Source organism: Cetorhinus maximus, chromosome 1, assembly GCF_964194155.1.
Source record: "Cetorhinus maximus chromosome 1, sCetMax3.hap1.1, whole genome shotgun sequence".
Lineage (NCBI taxonomy): Eukaryota > Metazoa > Chordata > Chondrichthyes > Lamniformes > Cetorhinidae > Cetorhinus > Cetorhinus maximus.
Window position 1 is genome coordinate 107,335,858 of NC_135879.1, and position 27,093 is coordinate 107,362,950.

At 42.1% G+C, this 27,093-nt stretch overlaps 1 protein-coding gene across 8 annotated transcripts in view; it reads right to left on the minus strand.

Moving 5' to 3' along the window:
- Positions 1-27,093, minus strand: part of LOC144682600 (prominin-1-A-like) — a 297,236-nt gene that overhangs the window by 146,812 nt on the left and 123,331 nt on the right. For all 8 annotated transcript variants that reach the window (XM_078545151.1, XM_078545141.1, XM_078545114.1 and 5 more), the window contains exons 3-4: positions 23,312-23,370; positions 18,988-19,193 (exon numbers count right to left, since the gene is read on the minus strand). In XM_078545151.1, the coding sequence (XP_078401277.1) occupies positions 18,988-19,193; positions 23,312-23,370 (265 nt within the window). The remainder of the gene's footprint in view (positions 1-18,987; positions 19,194-23,311; positions 23,371-27,093) is intronic.

The following is a 27,093-nucleotide window of genomic DNA, read 5'->3' on the forward strand; positions in this document are numbered from 1 at the left end:
ATAATCTCCATTTTCAGGTCGGCGGGGACACAGCCAAATCAGCTGCGCCGACCTGTCAACGGCCTATTGAGGCTATTTAAAAAGTCATTAACCTAGTTAATGGACGGGCGGGATGAGGTTTCTTGAGGGATTTTAAATTTTTAATAAAAGTTTCTGTTTAAGTGATGGACATGTCTGAACTCATGTGACAGTGTCACATGAGGGGACATGGCGGAAATTTTTTAAACATTTACGTTAAAAGTTTTAACTCTGAGCCGATCTCCCTGAGGCAGCCCTTATTCTCAGGGAGATCAGTGCGCTCTTTCGCGCGCACTGCTGGCTGAGGGCATCCCCGAATCCCTCCCCCGCACCCCGCACTGGGGCGGATGTCATGCTGGGCGGGCCAAGTAAATTGGCGGCGCACACCCAATTGGGGGCGCCGATCGGAGGCGCGCCTGCCTGCACCCGCTCCTGCACTTCCGCCCCGGGAGGGGCAGGGGGGGAGGGAAAGGAGAATTCTTCCCATAGAGTCATAGAGGTCTACAGCACAGAAAAAAGCCCTTCGGTCCATCAAGTCTGCACCAGTCAAACAAGTACCTGGGAACTATTCTAATCCTAATTATTCTAATCCCATTTTCCACGACTACGCCCATAGCTTTGTATGCTATGGCATCACAAGTACACATTCAAATACTTCTTAAATGTTATGAGAGTTTCTGCCTCTACCACCCTTTCAGGCAGTGAGTTCCAGATTCCCAACCCTTCTGGGTGAAAAAATTCTTCCTCATATCCCCTCTAAACCTCCTGCCCATTACCTTAAATCTATACCCCCTGGTTATTGATCCCTCCGCCAAGGGGAAAAGTTTCTTCCTGTCGACTCTTTCTATGCCCCTCATAATTTTATACACCTCAATCAGGTCCCCCCTCAATCTCCTCTGCTCCAGAGAAAATAACCCCAATCTATCCAATCTCTCCTCATAACCAAAGCTCTCCAGCCCAGGCAACATCCTGATAAATCTCCTCTGCACTCTCTCTAGTGCAATCATATCCTTCCTATAATGCTGCTTCCAGAACTGCACACAATACTCTAGCTGTGGCCTAACCAGTGTTTTATACAGTTCCAGCATAATCTCCCTGATCTTATATTCTATGCCTCAGCTAATAATGGCAAGTAACCCATATGCCTTCTTAACCACCTTTCCTACCTGTCTGCTACCTTAAGGGACTGGTGGACATGCACACCAAGTTCCCTCTGATCCTTGGTACTTCCCAGAGTCCTACCATTCATCGTGTATTCCCGTGCCTTGTTTGTCCTGCCCAAGTGCATCACCTCACACTTATCCGGATTAAATTCCATTTGCCACTGATCAGACCATCTGACCAGCCTGTCTATATCCTCCTGTAATCAAAGGCTATCCTCCTCACTATTTCCCACCCCACCAATTTTCGTGTCATCCGCGAACTTACTGATCAACCCTCCTACATTCAAGTCTAAATCGTTTATATATATATATATCACAAACAGCAAGGGACCCAACACCAATCCTTGTAGAACCCCACTGGACACAGGCATCCAGTCACAAAAACACCCCTCGACCATCACCCTGTGCTTCCTGCCACTCAGCCAATTCTGGATCCAATTTGCCAAATTGCTTTCAATCCCATGGGCTCTTACCTTTGTTATCAGTCTCCCATGCGGGACCTTATCAAAAGCCTTGCTGAAGTCCAAGTGGACTACGTCAAATGCATTGCCCTCATCTACACACCTGGTCACCTCTTTGAAAAATTCAATCAAATTGGTCAGGCATTACCTCCCCTTAACAAAACCACGCTGACTGTCCTTATTAATCCCTGCCTCTCCAAGTGTAGATTAATTCTGTCCCTCAGAATTGCTTCCAATAGTTTCCCCACCACAGAGGTTAGACTGACTGGCCTGTAGTTCCTTGATTTATCCCTTCCTCCTTTCTTGAATAACGGTACCACATTGGCTGTCCTCCAGTCCTCTGGCACCTCTCCTGTGGCCAGAGAGATATTGAAAATTATTGCCAGCATCCCTGCTATCTCATCCCTTGCCTCACTCAACAACCTGCGATACATTTCATCCGGGCCTGGAGATTTATCTACTTTTAAGCCTGCCAGACCACTTAGAACCTCCTCCCTTTCTATGCTAATTTCTTTAATTATATCATAGTCCTTCTGCCTGATATCCATACCCATGTCGTTCTTCTCACTTGTGAACACCAACACAAAGTGTTCATTTAGAACCCTACCTATGTCTTCCGGCTCCACACACAAATTACCACAATGGTCCTTAATGGGCCCTACTCTTTCCCTAGTTATCCTCTTACTCTTAATGTACTTTTAAAATAGCTTTGGATTTTCCTTTATTTTACCTGTCAATGTTTTTTCAGGCCCCCTTTTTGCTCTCCTAATTTCCGTTTTAAGTTCCCCCCTACACATTCTTTACACCTCTCGGGCATCCAACATTAACTGCTCTCTCAACATGCCCTGCCACCTTCAATGACTTATGTACATATTCACTGAGGTCCCTTTATTCCTGCACCTCCTTTAGGGTTTCTCCCTTTATTTTATACTGTCTCTCCATATACTTCCTGTCAAAATGAATCACCTCACACTTCTCTGCATTGACCATTTGTCTGTCCAATCCACCAATATTTCCATGTCCTTCTGAAGTTCAAGACTATCCTTATCTAATTGACAATGCTTCCAATCATCGTATCATCTGCAAATTTTGAAATCATGCCCTACACACCACAGTCTAGGTCATTAATATATATCAAGGGTCCCAACACTGACCCCTGAGGAACTCCACTACAGACCTTCCTCCAATCTGAAAAACAACCATTTATCACTACTCTGTCTCCTGTCAGTCAGCCAATTTCTTATACATATGCCTACTTTCCATTTTATTCCATGAGCTCCTTGTCTCTCCCTCGCTTGCTATCGATCCAGCCCACTCCCGGTCACTCGCCTTTCCTGACTGAGCTAACCCGGTGCTTGTCCTCTCAACGTGCTGTGCTACTCATTACGAGGGATCCATCTGTTTACCAGCTTTTTATTTGAGCGTTATCTTTGCAATGTGTCTTCAAAGCTTTTCTGTGTGGTCACCACGCTGCAATTCCAAAACTCTGAAGCTGTACTGCGGTCTGACCAGAGCATCAAGGGTCATCTCATGCCATGTAGCACAATTATGACTGTCCACCATGTCGTACCTGTATTTAATCTTGCTGCCAGGGTAAGCACTATGTCGTTTAGAAGGAACCACTGCTGCACATCATGTTGTGTATATTATAATGATATAAAGACACCAATCGCTCATAATGGATTGTGCAAATATGTCATGGGTTCACTTATTAATTTTCGGCACGTGAACAGAAATATATTGACAGAAAGATTGAGGACATCAGCGCTGTTTTTGTGTGTGCTCTAGTGAAACTGAGGCTGGATCACATGACTTAAAGTGATGGCATGCTGTTATTACAACAGCAGCAACCTTCTCAAACTATCTCAGTACTGCTTTTACCTTGCTGAAGGGACATAGGTAGTAATCACCTGTCCTGCTCCTATAGTATAAAACAAGGTATTTGTCTTTATTGCAACAAAACTCAATGTAGGTGATATTTCTGTAATATGCACTTTCAATTTACTTCCAAATAGGACAGACAATTATCACACTATTCCAAAATATTTTCAACCAAATAATCGCACTACCAAGTTATTTAGACATCATATGGGGAATATCATTGCTCGCCTGGAACAAAGCTGGTTAAAAAGCCTATTTCACAGCCCAAACCAACAGTTCCCATACTATAAGTACTCAAGTGGTGTGAAATGGCTCGAATGTCCAAGCAGCATAGAAGTTACCATGGTAATGACAAGGCATAGCACAAGAAAAGCTTTATTCTCTTTCCCCTTTCTAGCAATCAATCATACAGGCCCATCACTCAAAGCTGCCCTACTGAGTGCTATCCATAAACAAGGCAAGAGCTCCCAGCCTGGCACTACAGTGGGAAAAATCAATCCATCTTGGCTATGGCAAATAATTTAATTCGGTTAATTTTTCAAGTAATACAATTTAACAGTATCTGCAAACATACCTGTTGTTTCATGCAAACATTTGAATTAATTAAAATAAATGGGCCTTCATATGTGTTTGCAGAAAAATTTGCAGTTTACAAAATGCATGTTCTGTTCAAACATGCGTTTCCTGGGCCATACAATACAATGTATACTATTTAAACTATCAAATTTCCTATGGAGCTAATTTTAGTATTAAGACTTAAACAACATTGCCAAATTTATATACATCAATTATTCCTGAAGTAAATCTATCAACCTTTTCTATCACAGGGCAGTTCATCTAATTACATTTATCTTGGTTTCTGAATTTACTATTCTTCCTCCACTTGTAGTTCAATCCTCACACTATCAGCATTAAATTGTATGTTTTTTTGAATATGTTACTGAATCTCTTTGTCTAAGGTAACTGATAGTTGAATATAAATGGATGGTAACAGTGCCCACATTATTAATTCAATGGCTCTCTAGTGAAGAGATTAAAATTAGGCAAATCATAATCACTTCTAAATTCTTAGAAAGACCTCTTTGTTCATGTTTTGTAAAGCAAAGAAAAACTGTATCCACAGGCTTTCAAGGTCATCTGCACTATCACAACAGAACAAAGGGTCTTTGAAGAACAGAGAGATGCAAAATAACACAAAGATTCTTTCAGAGAAAAAATTCCCATGTGTTCCGCTTTAAACTATTATACTGTAGCAATAACGTTGCTTATTACTGAAAGCATACTTGCATCTCATGCTCTGAATACATTCTACTTTTGGGTTAGTGTCAAGTTATTCTTTTATCTGTTATCAAAGGAAGCATTAAATTTGCTAAACAGTTATGCAATTACCATTTTTCCAGATTTATTTAAAATCAAAACCTGCAGCTTCCTTCTCACATTAACTGCATGAAACAACGTGCAATTTATCATTACCAATTCATCAACATCAGCTGCTGCTGTGATGCACAGAATGCAGTACATCTAATTCTCATCGTACACCAACTTACCCATCAAAAGAAAAGGGTTAGGAGTGATCAAAAAATTAGTCAAAGAAGTGTATTTTAAGAAGAGGCATAGGTAAAAGGTAGGGTACAAGAGAGATATGGTGTGCTGGAGAAGTTTAGGGAGGGAATTTGAGATCACTGGGACTAGGCAGCTAATAGAAGAGCCACCAATTGGGGGTGAAGGAGAGGATACTGTAAGGTTAGAATCAGGGAAGTTCGATGGGGCGATGGTGGGCAGTTAATAACAGGAGAAGCACACAGAAGGACGATATCATTGGTGACGTATATGAAAAAGGAAGAATATTAAATTCATGGCTGAAGGAGAAACAGGAGCCAATATCGGTCAGCAAGAAAAGAATGATGGGCGAGCAGAACTTAGTGCAGTGCAAAAGACAAGGTTGAAACAGATACAACCATCTTCAGCCAGTAGTGCCAAATGGATGATTGGCCTTCTCCCAAGGTCCCCAGCATCACCAATGCCAGCTTTTAGACATTTCTATTCACTCCATGTAATATCAGAAAACAGCTGAAGGCATTGGATACTGCAAAGGCTATGGATCCTAGCAGCATCCCTGGCTGTAGTCCTGAAGACTTGAACTCAGAACTAATGATGTACTTAGCAAAGCTGTTCCAGTACAACTACAACAATGGTATCCCCAATCACAGAATAATAGAATGGTTACAGCACAAAAAGAGGTCATTCGGCCCCTTGTGTCTGTAATGGCTCTCTGCAAGAGCAATTCACCTGGTCCCACTCCCTTACTTTCTCCCTGTAGTCCTGCAAATTTTTCCTCTTCAGATAATCATGCACATCTCTCTTGAAAACTATGATTGAATCTACCTCAAATTCTCAGGCAGTGCATCCCAGATCCTATCCACTTTCTGCATAAAAAGTTTTTCCTCATTGCTTCTTTTGCCAACACCCTGAAAAACAGCGTCCTCTGGTTCTTGATCCTTCCACCAATGGGAACAGTTTTTCTCTCTCGACATAAGGCATAAGTCTAGGATTTGGTCTGCCCTGATTCTTGGGTGCATGGTTCATAATTTGTGACCTGCCTTCCTCCATTTAAATGGAGGTGGGCAGAATGCATTTTCTGTCTGTCAGGGAGAGATATTAACGTATATAATGATTTTGGAAATTATTTTTTTAAATAGAGGTTTAGTCTGTGTGTGTGTTAACTGGAGTAAAGCCAGCTAGTCTGGATGCTTTGATGTATAATAGTTTTGAGATGTAAACAGTAGGTAGAGGGTGCATTTGCATTTCATTGAATCGAGCATTCAAGAGTGGGAGTGAAATCTTGCACTCAGCTAAAAGACACCAAGCAATATGTTTATGTTACTAATAAAATTGATACTATGAAAGGGGTTTTATTGTTAGAAGAGGTAGAGTTCAAAGGACCTGGTGAAACAATGAGAATTTGCATTCAAAGGGGAGGCTAGGTATAACAGAAAGGAGTTTGTGTATGCAGGGCAGGGGCATGTAAGATCTAAGCCTGTAAGTAAACCTACAACTGTATACAAAGGAACAAGTTGAAAGGAACTTAATTTTGAATTTGTAAGGTGAAAATGCTTTGCCTGGTGACTGGTTAAGTCTATTGGTTATCGTTGCCTTAGTGGAGATTAATTTGGGAATTTAAAAGTTATGATAGTAGTAATTTGTAGCTATGTGTATGTTTAATTAGTTGTAAATTGATAAATGTCTCATTTAGTTTGATATAAAAACCTCTCGAGAATTGGTGGTCTTATTCCTGAATTTAGAGCTGCAACTCAAAACATACCAATTGAAAATATAGGTTATGATAGTTGTTCAAGTTTCCCTCTGGGATTTTAAATAACTCAGCCTTCACAAACTGCTGCGTCATAACACTATCTGGCAAAGAGAAAGTATGAGAATAGAATGACAGTTAACATAAAAGGAAACCCAAAAGTCCTCTACTATCATGTAAACAGTAAGCACGTAGTAAGAGATGATGTGGGTCTATTAGAGACAAAGAGAGTGATATATGCTGAGGCACAGGGCAAGGCTAGAATACTTGATAAGTACTTTGTATTGGTGTTTAATAAGAGGATGCTGACACAATTTCAATAGAAGCAGAGATGGTAGAAGTAATGGATGGGTGGATATTGATAGGCAAGGTATAAAGACTAGCTATGCTTAGAGTGGATAGGTCACATGGTTCAGATGGCATGCATCCCACGTTGCTCAAGGAAGTGGGGGTGCAGATAGCAGAAGGGTTTTTCATAACCTTCCAATTTTCCCCTAATATGGGGGAGCTGCCAGCTGATTGGAAAGTGGCAAATGTGACACCCTTGTTCAAGAAAGGGTGCAACTACAGGCCAGTCAGTTCAACATCAGTGGTTGGTAAGGCTTTAGAAACAACAATCAAGTAAAGAATTAACAGGCACTTAGAGAGGTTTGAGTTCATTAAAGAGACTCAGCACAGATTTGTAAAAGACAGACCGTGCTTGACTAATCTAATGAGATTTTTTGATGGACAGAGGGGGTTGATGTAGGGAATGTGGTGGATTTTGCCTAAATGGATTTTAAGAAAGCATTTGGCAAAGTACCACTGGTGCTGCTGGTTAACAAAATTGAGGCTCATGGAATCAGAGGGCTTGTCTCAGCTTGGATAAAAAAGTGGCTTAAGAACACAAAACAACAATTTGTGGTAAATGGTAGTCTTTCAGACTGGAGGATGGTGGACAATGCATTCTCCAAGGGTTAGTGCAAGGACCACTGCTTTTTGGATACATATTATCACGACCGGTCCCCAGGTGAGGTTCCCCCCAATTTTTTAACTTCCTGAATGGGACCCCAATCTTGTTATGCTCCCAGGTGAATAGGAATAAGCTGGCTCCCCTTCTTTATTCAACCCCCTCGGTTGGTCGCAACAGGATTAATTTAAAAGGGGTCCCTCCCCTCCTCTCCCCCCACCCCCCAACACCCCACTATGGATACCTTTTCCCAATTGTATTTATTTTTATTTAGAAGGAGCCAATTTAACCAGGTTTTTTTTGAGTCAAAGAAAGAGTACGTTTATTAGTTACTAAAAACAAGAGAAAAATAATAAAAGTGCAACGCACAAACACAGAGATCAGAAATGACAGAGAGAGAGAGAGACTTTGCCTGCAACTACAGGGAAGGCTAGTTGGTCGTCATCTTGCTGTCACATACACAGCATACCAGCACACTACCCCACTCTGCACTGGTCTGCAGCTAGCATTTTAACCCATTTTTCCCTGTGCATTCCTGTAAGGGAAAAAAACCATGTCTCGCACCCAGAGTCTGTTTTCTTTGATCTCCGACCATTTTACACATTCTGAGATATGAATCAACAGGAGATGTATTTTAGATGACTGCTGAGGCATGGTAATCAGTCTTCTGTCCCTGCAAGCACAGGAGATTAAAGTTCAGTCTTTTGCATATTTCTATCTCCCTTTTGAGTGTCTCTACCTGAAGAAGACCATGACACCTTTTCAGGTGCAAGATTCCATGTTCTCTCAGGGCAGACCTGTCAGTATAATCCACAAAGGACTTTTCCAGAAAGTGGTCACTATAAATTATCAGCCGTCTTTTGCTCAGTGTTCTTGCTCGTATTTCTTCAAAAACACACACATCTTCCTTAAAAATTTCAGTATGCCTGTAAGTAATTTGTGGCTGTAATCTGTTTTTATGACAACATAAATGTCTTGAATTTTGGAATACAGAGTAAAATTTCAAAATTTGCTGATGACACCAAAGTTGGAGGAGTGGAAAACAGTGAGGCTGATACTAATTGACTGCAAAAGGACACAGATAATCTAAAAGATTAGACTACTGGCAGATGGAATTCAATACAGAGAAGTGCGAGGTGATACATTTTGATAGAAGGGATAGGAAGAGGCAATACAGACTTAATGAAACAGTTTTAAACAGTATGCAAAGGCAGGGGTACCATGGGGATCATGTGCATCGATCCTTGAAGGTCACAGGACAAATTGAGTGCAGTTAGCGAAGCATATGGAATCTTGTGCTTCATAAATAGAGCGTTAGAATCATATCTCTCAAGACTGAAGTTTTCTTTTACGAAATGGAAAGATATGGCTTGATGTGGATGCGACCCTGAGTTTTTTTTAAATAAAAGATCATACGTTCACCTTGGAACTGTCAACAAGCAGGCCTTTTCCAGAAATCACCTGACCTATATGGTACTTGAGAAGGAGTTGTTTGTTTGTGTTGAACTGCAAAGAACTTTAATTAATGAAAAGCTGGAAGACAAAAAGGCACTCACATGGGAGAGGAAAAAAGCTGTGAACCTGTCTTGTTTGAAGGCAGTCAAGATAGGATTAATTGAGCAATGAGAAGATTAATTGATAACTTCCTAGAGAAGGCACTCTAGGTAGCAGTGAGCATAATATGATTGAATTTTACATACATTTTTGAGGGAGAAACAAGTGTATCCAAGACTAGTATCTTAAACTTAAAGAAGGGCATTTATAAGGGCACGAAAGCAGAGCTAGCTAAAGTGAACTGGCAAATGAGGGTTAAGGGATATGTCAATAGACACTCAGTGTCAGGCATTTAAAGGGATATTTCAGAATACACAGAATATATACATTCCAATGAAAAAGATAAATTCCAAGGGGAGCCCCACCATCTATGGTTAGCTAAAAAAGTTAAAGACAGTATCAAACTTAAAGAAAAAGCATATGGTTACCAAAGATGGATGGCAGGTCAGAAGATTGGAAAGAATATAAAGAACATCAAAGGATGGCAAAAAGATTAATTGGGAGGAAAAAATTAGAGCATAAGAGGAATCTAGCTAGTAATATAAAGACGGATAGCAAGAGTTTCTATAGATATTTAAATAAGAGTTAGCAAAGTGAGTGTTGGTCCTTTAGAGAGTGCGTTTGGGGAATTGATAATGGAAAGTCGGGATATGGTGGACAAACTAAACAGGTATCTTACTTCAGTCTTCACCAAAGAGGACACAAGTAACATCCCGGAAATAGCTATAAATCAGGGAACGGAAGGGAGGGAGGAACTCAGGAAAATTATAATCACCAGGGAAATGGTATTGAGCAAAATGTTGGAGCTGCAGGCTGACAAATCCCAAGCTCCGGATGGACTTCACCCTAAGGTCTTGAAAGAAGTGGCTAGTGAGATAATTAATGCACTGGTTTTAATTTTCTAAAATTCCCTAGATTTGGGGAAGGTTCCATTAGATTGGAAAACAGCAAATGTAACTCCTTTATTCAAAAAGGGAGGGAGACAGAAAACAGAAACTATAGGCCAGTCAGCCTAACATCTGTCATAGGGAAAATGTTAGAAGCTACCACAGGTGTTATAGCAGGGCACTTTGAAAAATTCAAGGCAATCAGATGGAGTCAACATGGTTTTGTAAAAGGAAAATCATGTTTAACCAATTTATTGGAGCTCTTTGAAGGAGTCACATGTGCTGTGGATAAAGAGGAACCGGTGGATGTACTATACTTGGATTTCCAGAAGGCATATGACAAAGTGCCACATCAAAGGTTATTGCAGAAAATAAAAGCTCATGGTGTAGGGATATTGGCATGGAAAGAAAATTAGTTAGCTAACAGGAAGCAGAGAGTTGGCATAAATGGGTCTTTTTCTGGTTGGCAGGATGTGACGAGTGGTATGCCACAGGGTTCAGTGTTGGGGCCTCAACTTTTTACAATTTATATAAATGACTTGGATGAAGAGACCGAAGAAATAGTGGGTAAATTTGATGATGACACAAAAATAGGTAGGAAAGTAAATTGTTAAGAGGATGTAAGGCGGCTACAAAATGACATGGATAAGTTAAGTGGGTGGGCAAAGATCGGACAAATGAAGTATAATGTGGGCAAATGTGAAATCGTTCTTTTTGGGAGGAAGAATAAAAAGGAAGCTTATTATCTAAATGGTGAGAGACTGCAGAGCTCTGAGATTCAGAGGGATCTGGGTGTCCCTGTGCATGAATCACAAAAGGTTAGTATGCAGATACAGTGGGTAATTAGGGAAGTTAATGGAATGTTACCGTTTATTGTGAGGGGAATTGATTACAAAAGTAGGGAGGTTATGCTTCAGTTGTACAGGGCACTGGTGAGACCACATCTGGAGTACTGAGTACAGTACTCGTCTCCTTACTTAAAGAAAGATGTAAATGCGTTAGAAGCAGATCAGAGAAGGTTTACTAGAGTATTACCAGGAATGGGTGGGTTGTCTTATGAGGAAAGGCTGGGCAGGTTAAGCTTGTATCCACTATAATTTAGAAGAGTAAGAGGCAACTTAACTGAAACCTTTAAGATTCTGAGGGGTCTTGACAGGGTAGATGTGGAGAGGATGTTTCCTCTTGTGGAGAATCTAGAACTAGGGGTCACTGTTTAAAAATAAGGAGTGGCTCATTTAAGACAGAGATGAGAAGATTTTTTTTCTCTCAGAGGGTTGATTTAGCGGTATGCCTCATGGCTTAAAGGGAGCAGAACAGAAGAAGAAGAGTGTGGCAGAGGCACCTGGTTCGGCAAAGATGAATGGGCGGCAGGGCCTGCTGCACACACAGCTGAGGATCCACAGAGAGCTGTCGCTCGTAGGCACTTCACTAGACCCAGGGTCTAGAGATGGCGCTTGTCATTTATGCAGATGACTGAGAACCCATGTCACCAAAGACTGCGCATTTCTAGGGAACTGGTCAGTCACATATGCCGCCTGCTGCAGGATTTGGTGCCACGGAGACATGGAGGGCATCTACAGCCAGTGGCCATGAAAGTGACCGCAGCACTCAATTTTTATGCCAATGGCTCCTTCCTGGGCTCCTCAGGTGACCTGTGAGGGATCTCGCAAGCCTCCACGTACAAGTGCAACCAGGAGGTCATGGACACCATCATGACGATGGCATAGAACTTTGTGCATTTCGTCTGGGATCAGGAAAGCCAGGAAGTGAGAGTGCTGGGATTTGCGCAGATCTCTGGTTTTCCACAGGGTGCAAGGTGCCATCAACTGCACTCACGTGGTGCTTAGATCTCTGTGGCAACAAGCAGTCAACTACATTAACCGCAAGGGCTTCCACTTGCTGAAAGTTCAGATGGTCTGTGACCACCACAAATGCATCCTATAGATCTGCACGCAATTCCCAGGGAGCATCCATGACACCTACATCCTGAGCAGGTCTCAGATCCCTGACACCTTCCAGGGTCCAGTGAGGCTGCATGGTTGGCTCCTCAAGGGCAAGGGCTACCCACAGAGGGCGCGGCTGATGACGTCCATGCAGTGGCCTCAGACTACAGCAGAGCAACGGTATAACAAGGCTCATGCCGCGACCCTGACTTTGGTGGGGGAAATGATAGGCATCTTGAAAATGAGGTTCCAGTGCCTCAACAGGTCTGGTGAAACACTGCAATACAGTCCCCAGAGGGTGTCGTGCATCATCGTACCTTGCTGCACGCTACACAGCCTGGCACTGCAAAGGGGGGAGGAGCTGGCTGCGGAGGCGAGGGAAGAGCTGCAGGTCTCCTCCGATGAGGAGAATGTTGAAGGGGATGATGGTGATGAGGTCCTCAAAGGCGGGAATGCCTGTGATGAAGCCATTACACTGGCCAGACGAGGCAGGTGTGCTTGGGAGGCCCTCATAGCCACAAGGTTCGTGGAGGATGATGACGAGATGCAGTGAGAACAGTCCTGATACCCTCACCTTGCATCTGTGAATGTTTAACTTGTCTATGGCTGATGGCAGCGCACATATCCTCAGTGCTCAGGCTCATGTCTTAGAGGCGCAGCGGAGGCCCTAATAGTCGATAGATTCCAGGAGGATGATGATGATGACATGGAGTGAGGACACTCCATAGATCTTCACATAGCCTCTGTGAATGTCTGACTCCTGTCTGGCTGAGGACAACTCATTTGCATTCTGTGAACAGTGTCATATCATGGAAACACCGTGTGAAACTTTAAACGTAGCTGATCCTTTGTCAGCCTTCAGCACCTGCGCTCTTCAGGAGCACAGCATCACAGGTCACAGATGCTGAAGAGATGGGGCAGCCAGCCACACTGCAAAGGTGCTGAGAGCACACAGAGAGAATGGTGGAACTCTATGAAGCCTGAAAAAGACATTCTGGTAGTAATGACAAGCACCATCGAGGTGCAGGCTTCACTAATATGTCCAGGGAGTGTGAAGTCGGACTATCAACTTTGCTCTGAAAGTTACACACTGCACAGGGAAGAGCCCTGGACTGAGACACCTGCCTATGTCTTGTTCAAGAGCCAAGATTTCACATCTGAGTGACACAAACATACTCATCATAATATGGAGCCATAGGCAAAGGAGGAGACATTCTTGGGAGTTTACTTACAATTCTTTGGAGTTATCAACAGTCACAGATTGCAACTCTTTCGAGTACAATCACAGTTCTTGGTTTCCGGGAGTGGGACATGAACCCACAACCCTCTGATTCAAAGGCGAGGGTGCTATGAACTGAGCCACAGCTGACACCTCTAAATGTAAAGAGTTTACTTACAATAGTGAACATTATGTACAAATGATTAACACCTGTGCCCACACTGTGCAAGTATACCTTCTTAACCTTCCTAACCCTGTCTTGTTGTTCCCTCGACATCCACAGTGGAGGTGGAGGCAGCCTGCTAACAGCGATGCCCTGTTTGTGATGATTTTGGTTTGTGCCCTCCGGAGGGCCAAGACCCGGAGATCCGTGGCCTGCTTTAGGAGTCCTGCTATGGGCCAGCTGCACTCTGCTTGACCTGTGGAGCTGGAGCTGTGGGGATCACAGGAAGAGTTGATTTGGCTCGGCCGGACATTCCCGGATGACCCTGGGATGTCGAGCTGCTTGTCCTCCTCCCTATGGGTACCTGACAACCCCTGCCTATCTCCTTGAGGAGAAGGAGAACCTGGAATGAGATCTAGCTACCCTGCACCCCTCTTATGCTGGCACTCTTGGAGGCCAACTATGGCATCAGCAACGAAGTGCAGCCTGTGCAGCAGTGCAGCACCACTATCCTGGACCAAGGTCTCCATAGCAGCCGCCATCCTGCCAGTGTTGACTTTGATGCGTTGGCATGCCGGCGCTCTCACCTCGGACTGAAGGCAGATGGATTCCTCCATCGTTCCTTGCAGTCTGAGGAGTGCACCATACATCCCTTCCTGATGTTCCTATGATTGTCTTTGCAGCTCCACCAACTGATTGAAGCCAAAGTCCAGAGGCTTATCATTTGACTCGGACTCAGCAGATTCCTTACCTCCAGCAGTCCTCAGAGTGCCGGCAACCAAGGATGCCCCTGTCTCCACCTGCTGTGGAGCAGATTGTATGCTGTGGTCACCAATCTCGAGGCTGCTCTACATCTGGGTCGCACCGAGGTGTGTCGCTGCGCTGGTGGAGGGTGTGGGTGAGCGCCAGTGATGGGTCTTCAATGGTGCTGCCCTCAGGGTCCTCATCCAAGGTGCTATCGGTGCTGGGGTAGGGGTGAAGGTTGCCTGAGGGCAACGTGTCAGATCTGCCTAGGACAGAAAGTGGAGATTATTAGTGCTTGGCATCCGTGTTGGACACAGAAGAGTGGATTCAGAGTAGCATTGAGAGAGAGGTGATGTGGTGCAGGAACCTTACGTGGGTGTTCATCGCTAACCTCACCGTCACTGCAGGCACAATCTAAAACCTCTCCAGCCAGCTCCAACGCGCGACTCTCGAACAGAGTAAGGACCTTGATCCCCAGTCTAGGACCTCTCCCGTTGATTGTGCGCAATCTTGTCCTACACAAAGACAGGTGGAGACAGTGTGAACAAGGCTCATGCCAGGCCAAATAAGAAGGATGCCAGGCATGCATGTGTGCTGAGTGGAGCCATGGACAGGATCAGGGGGCCATCTCCAGAGGAGATGAGGCCAGATGGAGATGTGAGGGTGTGTGAGAGTATTTTTTTATTTGTTCAGGGGATGTGGGCATCACAGTCTAGGCCAACACTTATTGCCCATCCCTAACTGCCCTTGTTCAGAGGACATTTAAGAGTCGACCACATTGCTGTAGGTCTGGAGTCACAAGTAGGCCAGACCAGGTAAGCTCAGCAGATTTCCTTCCCTAAAAGGGTTTGAGTGAACCAGATGGGTGATGTCCCTTGAGCTGGCAGTGAGAGAGATGCCACTGAATGTGTGGGTGATGTGCTTGTGAGTGGGTGAGTTGAGAATGATGAGATGATTGACTTACCCTGGTGGCATGGGAGAGATCATTGATCCTTTTTCTGCACTGCATGGCTGACCTATTCTGTGCAACGTTGGCACTGACCACCTCTGTCACTGTCTCCCAAGCTGGAGTGGTGAGACTGATGGGCCTCCTATAGCTAGAGTTGGGGTAGAGGACATCATGGCGGGCCTCCGCAGCATTTAGAAGGCATCCCAGGAACTTGTCATTGAATCAGACGCTGCACTCTTCTTGGCTTTTGGGGCTATTTCTTCACCGAAGCAGTCCTAGGCTGCAAATATTGAGAACTGTGCATGTGGCTGCAGTTCAAATATGGCACCCAGCATGAGGAAGCGGTGGGGTAGCGGACTGATGCAAATCGGAGGTCAACCGCTAGTGATCCAGTGTGTTTCCCATAACTGCATAATTTATGAGGCGAGAAGGGGACGACACAGCGCGAAAACCCACCATTGTGGCCAGGGTGGGTAACACGTCTTTTTTCACGCCCGCTACCACACTTAGTACAAATCTGGGATGATTCTGCCCCTAGTACTTAAAGGGACCATCATCCAACACAAAATATAGCCTATTTTTCCCCAAAAGCACATGGACCATCATTCTTTTAAAAACCTCAATTCAGCCTGCCTTCACCACACTCTCAGACAGTGCATTCCAGATCCTAACCACTCACTGCATGAAAAAGTTTTTCCTCACGTCACCATCGTTTCTTTTGTCAATTACCTTAAATCTGTGCCCTCTGGTTCTCAATCCTTCCATCAATGGGAACAGTTTCTCCCTATTTACTCTGTCTAGACTTCTCATGATTTTGAATACATCTATCAAATCTACTCTCAATCTTCTCTTCTCCAAGGAGAACAGTCCCAACTTCTCCAATCTTTCTACATAACTGAAGTTCCTCATCCTAGGAACCATTAAACCCAGCATGCTGTCTGTATTATTAATCATTCTCTCAACCTGTCCTGTCACCTTCAATAATTTATGCTCATAAACACCAAGGTCCCTCTGCTCCAGCGCCCTTTAATTTTATATTATTTTTCTGTGTTCTTCCTACAAAAATACACCACTTCGCACTTATTTGCATTAAATTTCAACTGTCACTTTGAGGTCCTGCTTTTGAATTACCTACTTGCTCTCCAAGTTCTGACAGCAGGCCCACAGTCCTCTTTCTACCCATGTCATTGGTACCAATGTAGATCACGACCGCTAGCTGTTCATCTTCCCCCTCAGGGTGCTCTGCAGCTGTTCAGAGACATCTTGACCCTGGCACCACGGAGGCAACATACCATCCTGGATTCATGTCTGCAGCCATAGAAACACCGATCTGTTCCCCTATCAAATCTCCGATCATGGTGCCATGGACTTGGCTCTGGCTGCATTCCCCATATGAGCCATCACTTTCATCAGTATTCAGAACTGAATATTGATTGGAGAGTGAGATGCACTCAGGGGACTCCTACACTACCTCCCTAATTCTTCTTAACTGCCTGGTCACCCATTCCCTCTCTTCCTGCAATCTGTGAAGCTGCAGGGTGATCACATCTATAAATATTCTATCTACAAAGCTCTCAACATCATGGAGACACCACAGTGACACCAGCAGCTGCTCTAGCTGGTGAGTCTCTTTTTTAAGTAGTAAGTTTTATTATTTCATAGATAGAAGAATGGCAGGGCAGCTCCAACCCCTGGAGTTCACATCTTGCTCCACGTGGGAACTCCAGCACATTTCCGGTGTCCTAGGTAATCATATATATAGGAAGTGTCGTCAGCTTGAGCTCCAAAGCTAGAGTTCGAGCTGCTGCAGCCAACAACACTTCCTACACATGTAATTACCCAGCATGCAGGAAATGTGATGGAGTTCCCACGGGGAACAGCACGTGCACTCCAAGAGTCGGAGCTGCCCTGCCATTCCTCTATTCTATCAAATATTAAAACATATAATTTAAAAATAAAAGACTACCAGCTACTCACTTCTCTTCCTCTGTTGCCACTTAAAATATAGGGAAGCTAATTGAAATGCTTTACTTAACCATTACTAAAAAAAAATAAACTTTTAATTTTTAGCTCCTTAAACTAACTTCCTAGCTTTGGAAACAGGGAAGCAATAATATTCACCCACAAATAAACTCACAGCCTTCTTGTGATTTCACAGTTTGATTTTTTTCTCCCTCATTTCAGTGATCCCAACCTGCTTCACACTCCTCCTAGTCTGCTTCACCGTAATCCCAACCTGCTGCGCAGTCCTACCAGTCTGAGTTGAACAATGCTGAGGACACTTGGGCAGCATTGTCCTACTCAGTGTGCTTCTCTCTCATCCAATTCTAGGTACAACATCTCTTAGCAATGGCTTCTCATCCACTGCCAAATGATCACCTTGTGGACCCCTCCAAGGATCTATCTTTGACACCTTTTGTTCATCTACCTGATGGACTAGAATTTGGATTACATTAAATGTGACAGCAAGGATGTGTAAATTGTGGGATTTATATCATAAAAATGGAGGTAAACATGAGTGGATCCGAAGGCCATTTCTCATTTAGATACATCAATATCTCCCGTAGCATTATTCATTAAATTAGATAATATGCTGTTTTACAAAAACAAAAATGTTAAAGCATGTAATGCACAAAGTATTAATATTTCATGTTGGTAAACTTTCATCTGGTTTCGGTATATCTATAACAGCAAATGTAGATTGTCTGAGGCTATTGTTTCCATTAAAGACAAATATGCCGTTAATAAACAAAAAGAAACTACAGCATTGACATTGGTCTTCAAATTTCCCTGAACTGTTCCAGCTTCAAAAGGAGAGTCAGAATTTAGTTGCAGAATTTTGTATGCAAGAATAATGAGGCCAGGTCATTAATGGCCTAGGCTACTAAAAACGTTACATTATGGAATGGAACAGCATTTGGTAAACAGATCTTTCCTTCACAAACATAAATAACAAGATGTACTTTATTTGTGAAATTATGAACTTCAGAAAATTCTGTGATCATGTTTTTCTCATGACCACTTTACTTCTTTGTTCTCTCTTCACAACTTGCTTACCTACCGATCTTTGTATCATCAACAAATTTGGCTACAATACACTTGATCCCTTTATCTATCCAAGTCATTAATATAGGTGTAAATGGTTCAGACCCCAGCACTGATCCCTGTTTTGAGAGTACAAATGGTACAGAACTGGGTGTCACAAGTGGGATTTCACCTATGAGACTTGGTTTCAAATTCAGGTCAAACTGGTGGGGATTCTTAATCCAATTTCTAGTGGGCATTGGCTCATAACAAAATATCAGTTAACTTAGCACTAATTAGCAATGTTACTCAAAAAAGCCTTAGGTTGACTGAGGGGACAAAACAGCAAACCTGTCACATTGTGGTAGAGTGCTCCTCTGCAGAAAAACACAGAGCTTTACAAAGCATCTTGTTTTTCTTGATAAAAGAAAAATGTCAAAGCTTATCGTCTTGCACTTATCAGGGCACTTCATAAGAATACCAATATAAGGGTAAACAACAATTTATGCTGTATGAGAAGAGTGCTGATGCTGACATTGGAAAGAGTTTCAGCACAAAACAAATAAAAACTTCTTAAAAAAGTGTGGGGGGAAAAATAGCAACAGCAACACAAGGCAGTATCAATTATTTCAATGTGGATTTTCTTACAAAACAAGTACTTGTAACTGTTAGCAATGAAAATGCAAACATTTGCATGTAAACGTGTTTCTGTTGGAACTTACGTTATAATTATGGTAACAACAAATAGGGTTGTTGCAAAGCAGCTTCTTCTACAATCTGTATTTTTCTTCTGTCGTTGATGCAGCTCCCCTCCACAGTTGTCACAGCAACGACACATGCAGAAACACAGGCCCAAAACAGGCATAAGAAGAATAAACACAATTCCCAGAGTTGCACAGATGATGAATCCAATCTCATAGTATATTATCTGTTTCAAAAGGAAAATATTTAACAGAATTCAGTCACAATGTTGATAAATTTCCACAAAAATCATTTTAGACATTTAACAAAACTTGAAAGTGCTATTTGCTGGGAATCAGATAATACATTAAATATTGTACATGTAACAATTGCAGAATGCTACAGTTACTTTTACTATGTTGAATTCCTTGTGTCAGTATTAAGATATCCATCTCTTGTTAAAGAAAGGAGAAAAGCAATTATTCAACACCATATAATAAAAACATAGGAACAGGAGCAGGTGTTTCAGTTCCTTGGGCATGTTCTGTCATTTGATGGCATCATTCTGAAAGATACCTCAACCCTATTTCCCCACCTTTGTTCCGTATTCCTTATTACCCTTATCCAAGAAAAATCTAGTGATTGAAAACTTAAATTGTCCCAGCATCCATAATCTTTTGGGGCAGTGAGTTCTAGCATTCTATTGTACTTGTATGAAAAAGTGCCTCTTGATGTCGTTTTAATTTCAAGATTATGCCCTTGTTCAAGAAACCCCACCAGAGGAAATAATTCTCAGGATAAACGAGTCATTTTCAGTTTGGCAAACTGTAACTAGTTAGGTGCCAAAGGGATCAGTGTTGGGGCTTCAACTAGTTACGATTAATGACTTGGATGAAGGAATTGAGTGCATTGTAGCCAAATTTGCTAACAATAAAAAGTTAGGTTGACAAGTGAGCTATGAGGAGCACACAAAGAGTCTGCAAAGGGATTTGTTTAGGTTAAGTGAATGGGCAAAAATTTGGCAGATAGGACTATAATGTGGTAAAATGTGAGGTAGTCCACTTTAGCAGGAAGAACAGAAAAGCAGAAATTTACTTAAATGAAGAGAGACTGCAGAATGCTGCATTACAGCGGGATCTGGGTATCCTCATACATGACTCACAAAAAAGTTAGCATGCAGATACAGCAGGTAATTAGAAAGGCAAATGGAATGTTGGCCTTTATCTCAAGGGGGATGGAGTGTAAAAGTAGGGAAGTGTTGCTAAAGAGCATTCATGAGACCACACCAGGAGTGTTTTGATCTCCTTATTTAAGGAGGGATAAACTTGTATTTGAGGCAGTTCAGAGAAGGTTCACTAGGTTGATTCCTGGGATGAAGGGGTTGTCTTATGAGGAGAAGTTGAGCAGGTTGGGCCTTTACTTATAGGAGTTTGGAAGATCATGTCTGATCTGAGAGGTGATCCTATTGAAACATGTAAGATTCTGAGGGGCTTGACAGGGTTGATGCTGAGCAGCTGATTCTCTTCGTAGGGAAATCTAGGACTAGGGGATACAATTTCAAAATAAAGGGTCTCCCATTTAAGATAGAGATAAGGAGGAATTTCTTCTCTCAGTGGTCATTAGTTTTTGGTATTCTTTTCTACAGAGAGCAGTGGAGGCTGGGTCATTGAATATTTTCAAGGCTGAGTTAAACAGATTTTTAATCTTTAAAGGAGTCAAAGGTTGTTGGGGTGGGGGGGGGCGCGGGGAGAGAGTTGGGAAGGGGCAGCAGGAAAGTGGAGTTAAGGCTACAAGCGGATTAGACATGATCTTATTGGATGGTGCAGCATGCTTGAGAGGCAAGATGGCCTACTCCTGCTCCTATTTCTTGTGTTCTTCTGTTCTTATTTTGACGTACCTACCCCATCAATCCTCTTTATAATTTTAAACACAGATTGGATTACCTCTCAAACTTCTAAACTCAGGGGAGTGCAAGCCAACCCTATGCACCTGTCTTTCTACTTTAACCCTTTAAGCCAAAGTACCATTCAAATAAAACTAAGCTGTACTCCTTCCAAATGCTCCAACCAGCATTAGATTTGGTTCCAGAAAAAAACACAACTTAACAAAAACAAAGGAGGCGCTGATGTGCAGAACTGAGTGTTCAGCTGTACTTTTATCAAAAGAAGTGCACTCTTTCCCCAACAGAACAAATTCTCAAACATGGGCATGGGCTTTTTGGGAAACTGTCGAACACAGGTAAGTTACTTGGCCAAGAAAGGGAAAAAAGCCAAACAAAATTACCTTAGAAAAAATTAACCTATTTTGGAGAGATCAGTTTGCACAGCTCACTTATTTTCTATCCAATTCACAAAACTATTGAGGCACCTCAAATCAGGTTACCTGCCTGCTCTCTTGCACAGTACATGGTCCATAACAATGGTTGGCATAAATGAGGTTTATTTATGCTAGTCTATTCAACCTAAAAGATCAATAAGTTGCATCAACTTAAAGTAGAATAACCAGATCTTTTTTTTTAAAAAAAAGCTTTGCGTCACAGCGCTTTGATCTTAAAAATCATCTTACCAAAAAGTGAGGGACCATTCTATAAGAATAATTCAGAAGGTATAAATGTACCTGTAGAGTCAGAACAACATTTTCTGGCTGGGGAGCCAAAGCAGATGCATATAAACAAATGTAATGATGCATGAAAAATAAAAACAAATCAGCAAATCATCATGTGCTTGAAATGGTGCTATTACAAAATAATCACACAAATAAATTCAGCTCAAAACACAAGCTTATTGTTTCATTAAGCACAATCTCCAGGCTATGTAAAGTAAACAGCAAACACCATCTCTAAGCTGCACCCTCACAAAACAAGTAAATTGCTACGATTTTCACAAACTTTGTTTTGAATTTACATCCTTCTCTTACCTTCACATAGTCCATTGCAAATTCTACTCTTCCCTTCCTAGACATCTCTCTCTCCATTTCTGGGGATAGACTATCAACCAAAATTCACGATAAGCCCAGTGACTCCCACAACTTCCTTGACCACACTTCCTCACACCCTGTTACATCTGTTCCAACAATGCATCATCCATACTAGTGCTCCCAGAATGTCTATTTCCTCAACTGAGAATTCCCCATCCCACCCCACCCCACCCCACCATGATTGGCAAAGCCCTTGACCTTCCCATTTCCCGCATTTCTGCTCTCAGCACCTCCCTTTCCTCCTGCACAATAATAGGATTCCCTTTGTTCCCACCTTTCATTTCGCCAGCTTTCAATAGATCAACCACTGCTATTTCCATCACTTCCTGTGTGATGCCACCGCCAAACACATTTTCTCCTCCACTCACCTTTCAGCATTCTGAAGTTACCGTTCCTCCACAATATCCTGGTCCAATCCTCTGCCACAGCCAACAAACTCCTCTCCTTCCCATTGTAGCTTCCCATGCAAGTACAGGAGAAACAACATCTGCTCTTTACCACCTCCTTTCTCACTGTCCAAGGCCCTAAATGTTGCTTCCAGGTGAAACAGCAACCTGTTATACTTCTTTCAATTTAGTACACTGTATTCACTGCTCATGTTGTGGTTTCCTCTACATTGAGACCACCAAATGAAGATTAATTGGCTGTTTTACAGAACACCTCCATTCAGTCCACAAACGTGACCCTGAACTTCAGTCACCAACCATTTTAATTCTCCACATTCCTCCCACTCTAACCTTCCTGTTCTTAGCCTCCTGCAGTGTTTTAATGAAGCTCAATGCAAGCTTGAGGTAGAACCCCTCAGCTTTTGACTAGGCACTTTACAGCCTTCCAGATTCATTATCAAATTCAACAATTTTAGAAGATAACCTCTGTCCCTATATTGTTTCCCTTTTCTCTGCTGCTTTCCTTTTTTCTCCCACTTGTTTCTTGTTTTTTTCTTATTTTTTTCTTTCAAAAGGCAGCTGTTCATTGTTCTGCTATTCACATCTACTATAGGCATATAATTTGTTTCTTGTTCCATTATCATTTTCCTTAGCCTTGCACCATCAACTCTCATTTAATTCCTCCTTCCTTCCATCCCGTCACAGGCTCCAATTTTTTCTTTTTCCCACCCCTCCCTCCTGCATTACATCTCTAACTTTTTCCAGTTCTGAAGAAAAGTCTTTGAACTGAAACATTAATTTTGTTTCTCTCCACACAAATATTGGCAAAACTGTTGACTATTTCCAGCAACTTTTATTTAAGTAAATTTCCATAGTTGCTATCATGCCACAAATACTAAATCTAACCAAAACCAGATTTATTTTAAGGGAAATGCACTAATTAGCTTTATTTGAACATGGTCAGACACTGTAGTTCACGGTAGCCTGACTAACCAACTATTACCTCTTGATATTGGTGTAGTACTTGTCCATAGTTCTGCTTTATTATCTCAATGATCAACTCTGGAACAGAGAAGAAAGAAATAATTTACATACAGGATCATACTGTTTTGCTTGAAAGATTGTTGTAAATTGATTTGTTAATTTCAAAGTAATACCCCTGTTCTATATAGGGGAGTAGCTGCTAACAGATATTGGCTGCTAAAGTATACAGTTATAATGGTTATCATGCCAGCACATAATTTTTTGCAGTCAATAAGCACTTAGGAATTTCAGAAAACTGTTGTTATAATTTTCCTCTTGACAGGTAGGCTGACAGGACAGTACAAGACAGTGTAATATTATGCTGGCAAGCGCAAGGATGTACGTGAAAATCAGATCAATGAAAGAATTACCTCTTAGAAATGCCTTAATTCTCATCATTATTTCAAGGATCACACATTTGTGTAGAAAATCTTGGTATAGCACCAATCCAGAAGTAACAGAACTATAAAATGATTACAGCATAGAAGGAGGCCAAACAACCCTTCATGTCAATGCCAACTCTCTGCCAGAGCAACTTAGCGAGTCCCATTCCCTTCCCTTTCCCCAAAGCCCTGCAAATCTCTCCCTTCAGGTGCTACACAATTCGCTTTCAAAAGCCACAATTAAATCTGCATGCACCACACTATCAAGTGGTGCATTCCAGCTCCTGATCACTCACCATGTAAAAAAAAGATTTTCCTTGTGTCACTGGTGGTTATTTTGCCATTCACCTTAAATCAGTGCCCTCTGCAAATGGAAACAATATCTTTCTATTGACTCTGTCTAGAATCCTTCATGATTTTAAATGTCTCTATCAAATTTCCTTCATTTTTTTTTCTTTTCTAATGAGAACAACCCCAGTTTCTCCAATCTGTCCACATAGCTGTAGACTCTCATCCCTTGAGCCACTCTCATAAATCTTTTCTGCACCTGCTCTAAAGCCTTCACATCTTTCCTAAAGTGTGGTGCTCAGAACTGGAAACAACACTCCAGTTAGGGTGAAACTAGTGTTTCATGCAGGTTTATCATAACTTCCATACTTCGAATTCTATGCCTCCATTTAGAAAGTCCAGGATCCTGTCTGCCTTATAACCTTATAATCTATTTTTTAACCTGGCTGCCACCTTCAACAATTTGTGCACACAGACCCTCAGGTCTCTCTGCTCCTGCATCTCCTTTAGAATTGCACCTTTCCCACTCTCTGTTCTTCCTACCAAAATGCATCACTTCACTCTTCCCTGCATTAAATTTCATCTACCCATCATCTATGCATGTCCTCTTGAGGTCTAGCACTATCCTCCTCACAGCTCACAACACTTCCAAGTTTTCTATCATCTGCAAATTTTGAAATTGCGCCCTGTACACCAAAGTCTTGGTCATTAGTACCTAATTAAGAAAAGCAGTGATATGGTACTGGTCCCTGGGGACCTCCAATATATATCTTCCTCCAAACTGAAAAACAATTGTTCACCACAACTCCTGTTTCTTGTCACTCAGTCAATTTTGTATCCAGGCTGTCACTCTTTCATTCCATGGGCTTCAACTTTGCTGGCAAGCCTGTTATGTGAGACTTTAATCAAATGTCTTTTGGAAGTCCATGTATACCACATCAACTGCATTACCCTCATAAACCATCTGTTACCCCATTATAAAACTCAATCAAGTCTTTAAACACAATTTGCCTTTCACATATCTCTGCTGTTTTTCCCTAATTAATCCACATTTATCCAAGTGACTGTAATTTTCATAGAAAATTCTGGAAATACTCAGCAGGACTGGCAACATGTATGGAGATAAAAATGGAGTTAACGTTTCAGATTGATGGCTTTTCACGAGAACCAGAAACATTAACTCAGTTTCTCTCTTTGTGGATGCTGCCAAATCTGCTGAGTATTTCCAACATTTTCTGTTTTTTTTTGGATATCCAGCATCAACAGTACTTTGCTGATGTTGTATGACTGTTAACTTTGTTGGATTATCACTTTCCCACCATCAAGTTAATCTGACTGCTCTGCAGTTGATAGGTTTATCCTTACACCCTTTTTTGAACAGGGGTGTAACATTTGCAAATCTCAAATCCTTTGGCATCGTCCCTGTATTTAAGAAGGATTCGAAGATCATGGCCAGTGCCACCGCAATTCCCAGCCTTTCTCCCTCAGCATCCTCAGATGCATCCCATCCGAATCTGGTGACTTATTCATTTTTAAGTACGGCCAACCTATCTAATACCTTCTGTATCAATTTTTAGCCTATTCAGTGAGTCAGCTGCCTCCTCTTTCATTATGACTTCAGTAACACCTTCGTCCTTGGAAAGAAACAGATTTATAAGCCTAAAGAAAACTTTTGGATTCTCTTTTATGTTAGCTGCCAGTCTCTTCTCATGCTCTCCCTTTGCCTCACTTAATTCATTTTTCAGTTTCCCTCTAAACTTTCAGTATTCACTGTCTGATATATCAGCCTGCAGTTGTTCAATAACCACTTGTACATCAGTTGAGAAGCACATTACTCTGTAGAATGTGGCATTAAAAAAAGTGGTCAGTGCCCAATAGTGAGAACGATGGGCAGAAATGTTGAGGACATCAAAGTTAGCTGTAGTAGACCCCAAGTCAAGATGACACCAAAATAAGTTGCAAAGGAGATGGGAATGAAAAGGAGCAAATGAAACCGAGCAAACAGAACTTCAAGATAAACGACTATAATTCTAATAAATCCTTGCCGAAACAATTCTTGACTGCCTAATTGAAAGCCTTTTATGTTTGCCAAATTTGACATTAGAACAATAGATTAGTAAACAGATTATAATCAAGATGTTCAACAGATTTTATTCACCATGGTTTTAATAAGCTTTGATGGAATTGGCTCAATCTGGCTTCCTTAACAATATGCACAATGGCTACTACCATGTACATGATGGCACAACGACGGTAACATTTGCACCACAATTGCGCCAGGCAATTACCATCTGCAAGAATCTAATCATCTGCCCTTAATATTCAACGACCTTACCATCACTGAAAACTGCACTAACAACATCCTGGGGATTAACATTTATCAGAAACTGAACTGGACCAGCCAGATAAATATTGCAGCTACAAGAATCGGTCAGAGGCTGGGAATTCAGTGGCAAATAACTATCTGCCTGACTCCCCAAAGCCTGTCCACCATATACAAGGTACAAGTGTGTTGGAACCCTCTCCATTTTTCTGATGAGTGAGTTTCCAACACCACTCAGGAACCTCAACACCATCTAGGAAAAAGCAGCTCACTTGATCAGCACCCCATCCATCAGCTTCAATACTCACTCCCTCCACCACTAGTGCACCTTTGCAGTGTGTACCATCTGCAAGATGCACTGCAGTAATTTGCCAAGCCTCCTTCAACAGCACTTTCCAAACCAGTTACCTCTATCACCTAAAAGGACAAAGGCAGCAGACTCATGGGAACATCACCACCTCCAAGTTCCCCTCCAAGCCACTCAACATCCTGACTTGGAGCTATATTACCATTCCTTCACTGTCAGTGAGTCAAAACCCTAGAACTGCCTCCCTAACAACACTGTGGGTGTACCTACACCACATGGACTGTAGCAGTTCAAGAGGCAGCTCACCACCACCTTCTCAAGGGCAATTAAGAATGGGAAACAAATGCTGGCCTTGCAAGTGACACTCACATCCCATGAATGAATAATAAAAAAATGTTGATAGGGACATTTGAGACAGATGAACAAGTACAGTATTTTTTTCTTTAGTTAACTGCACAAGG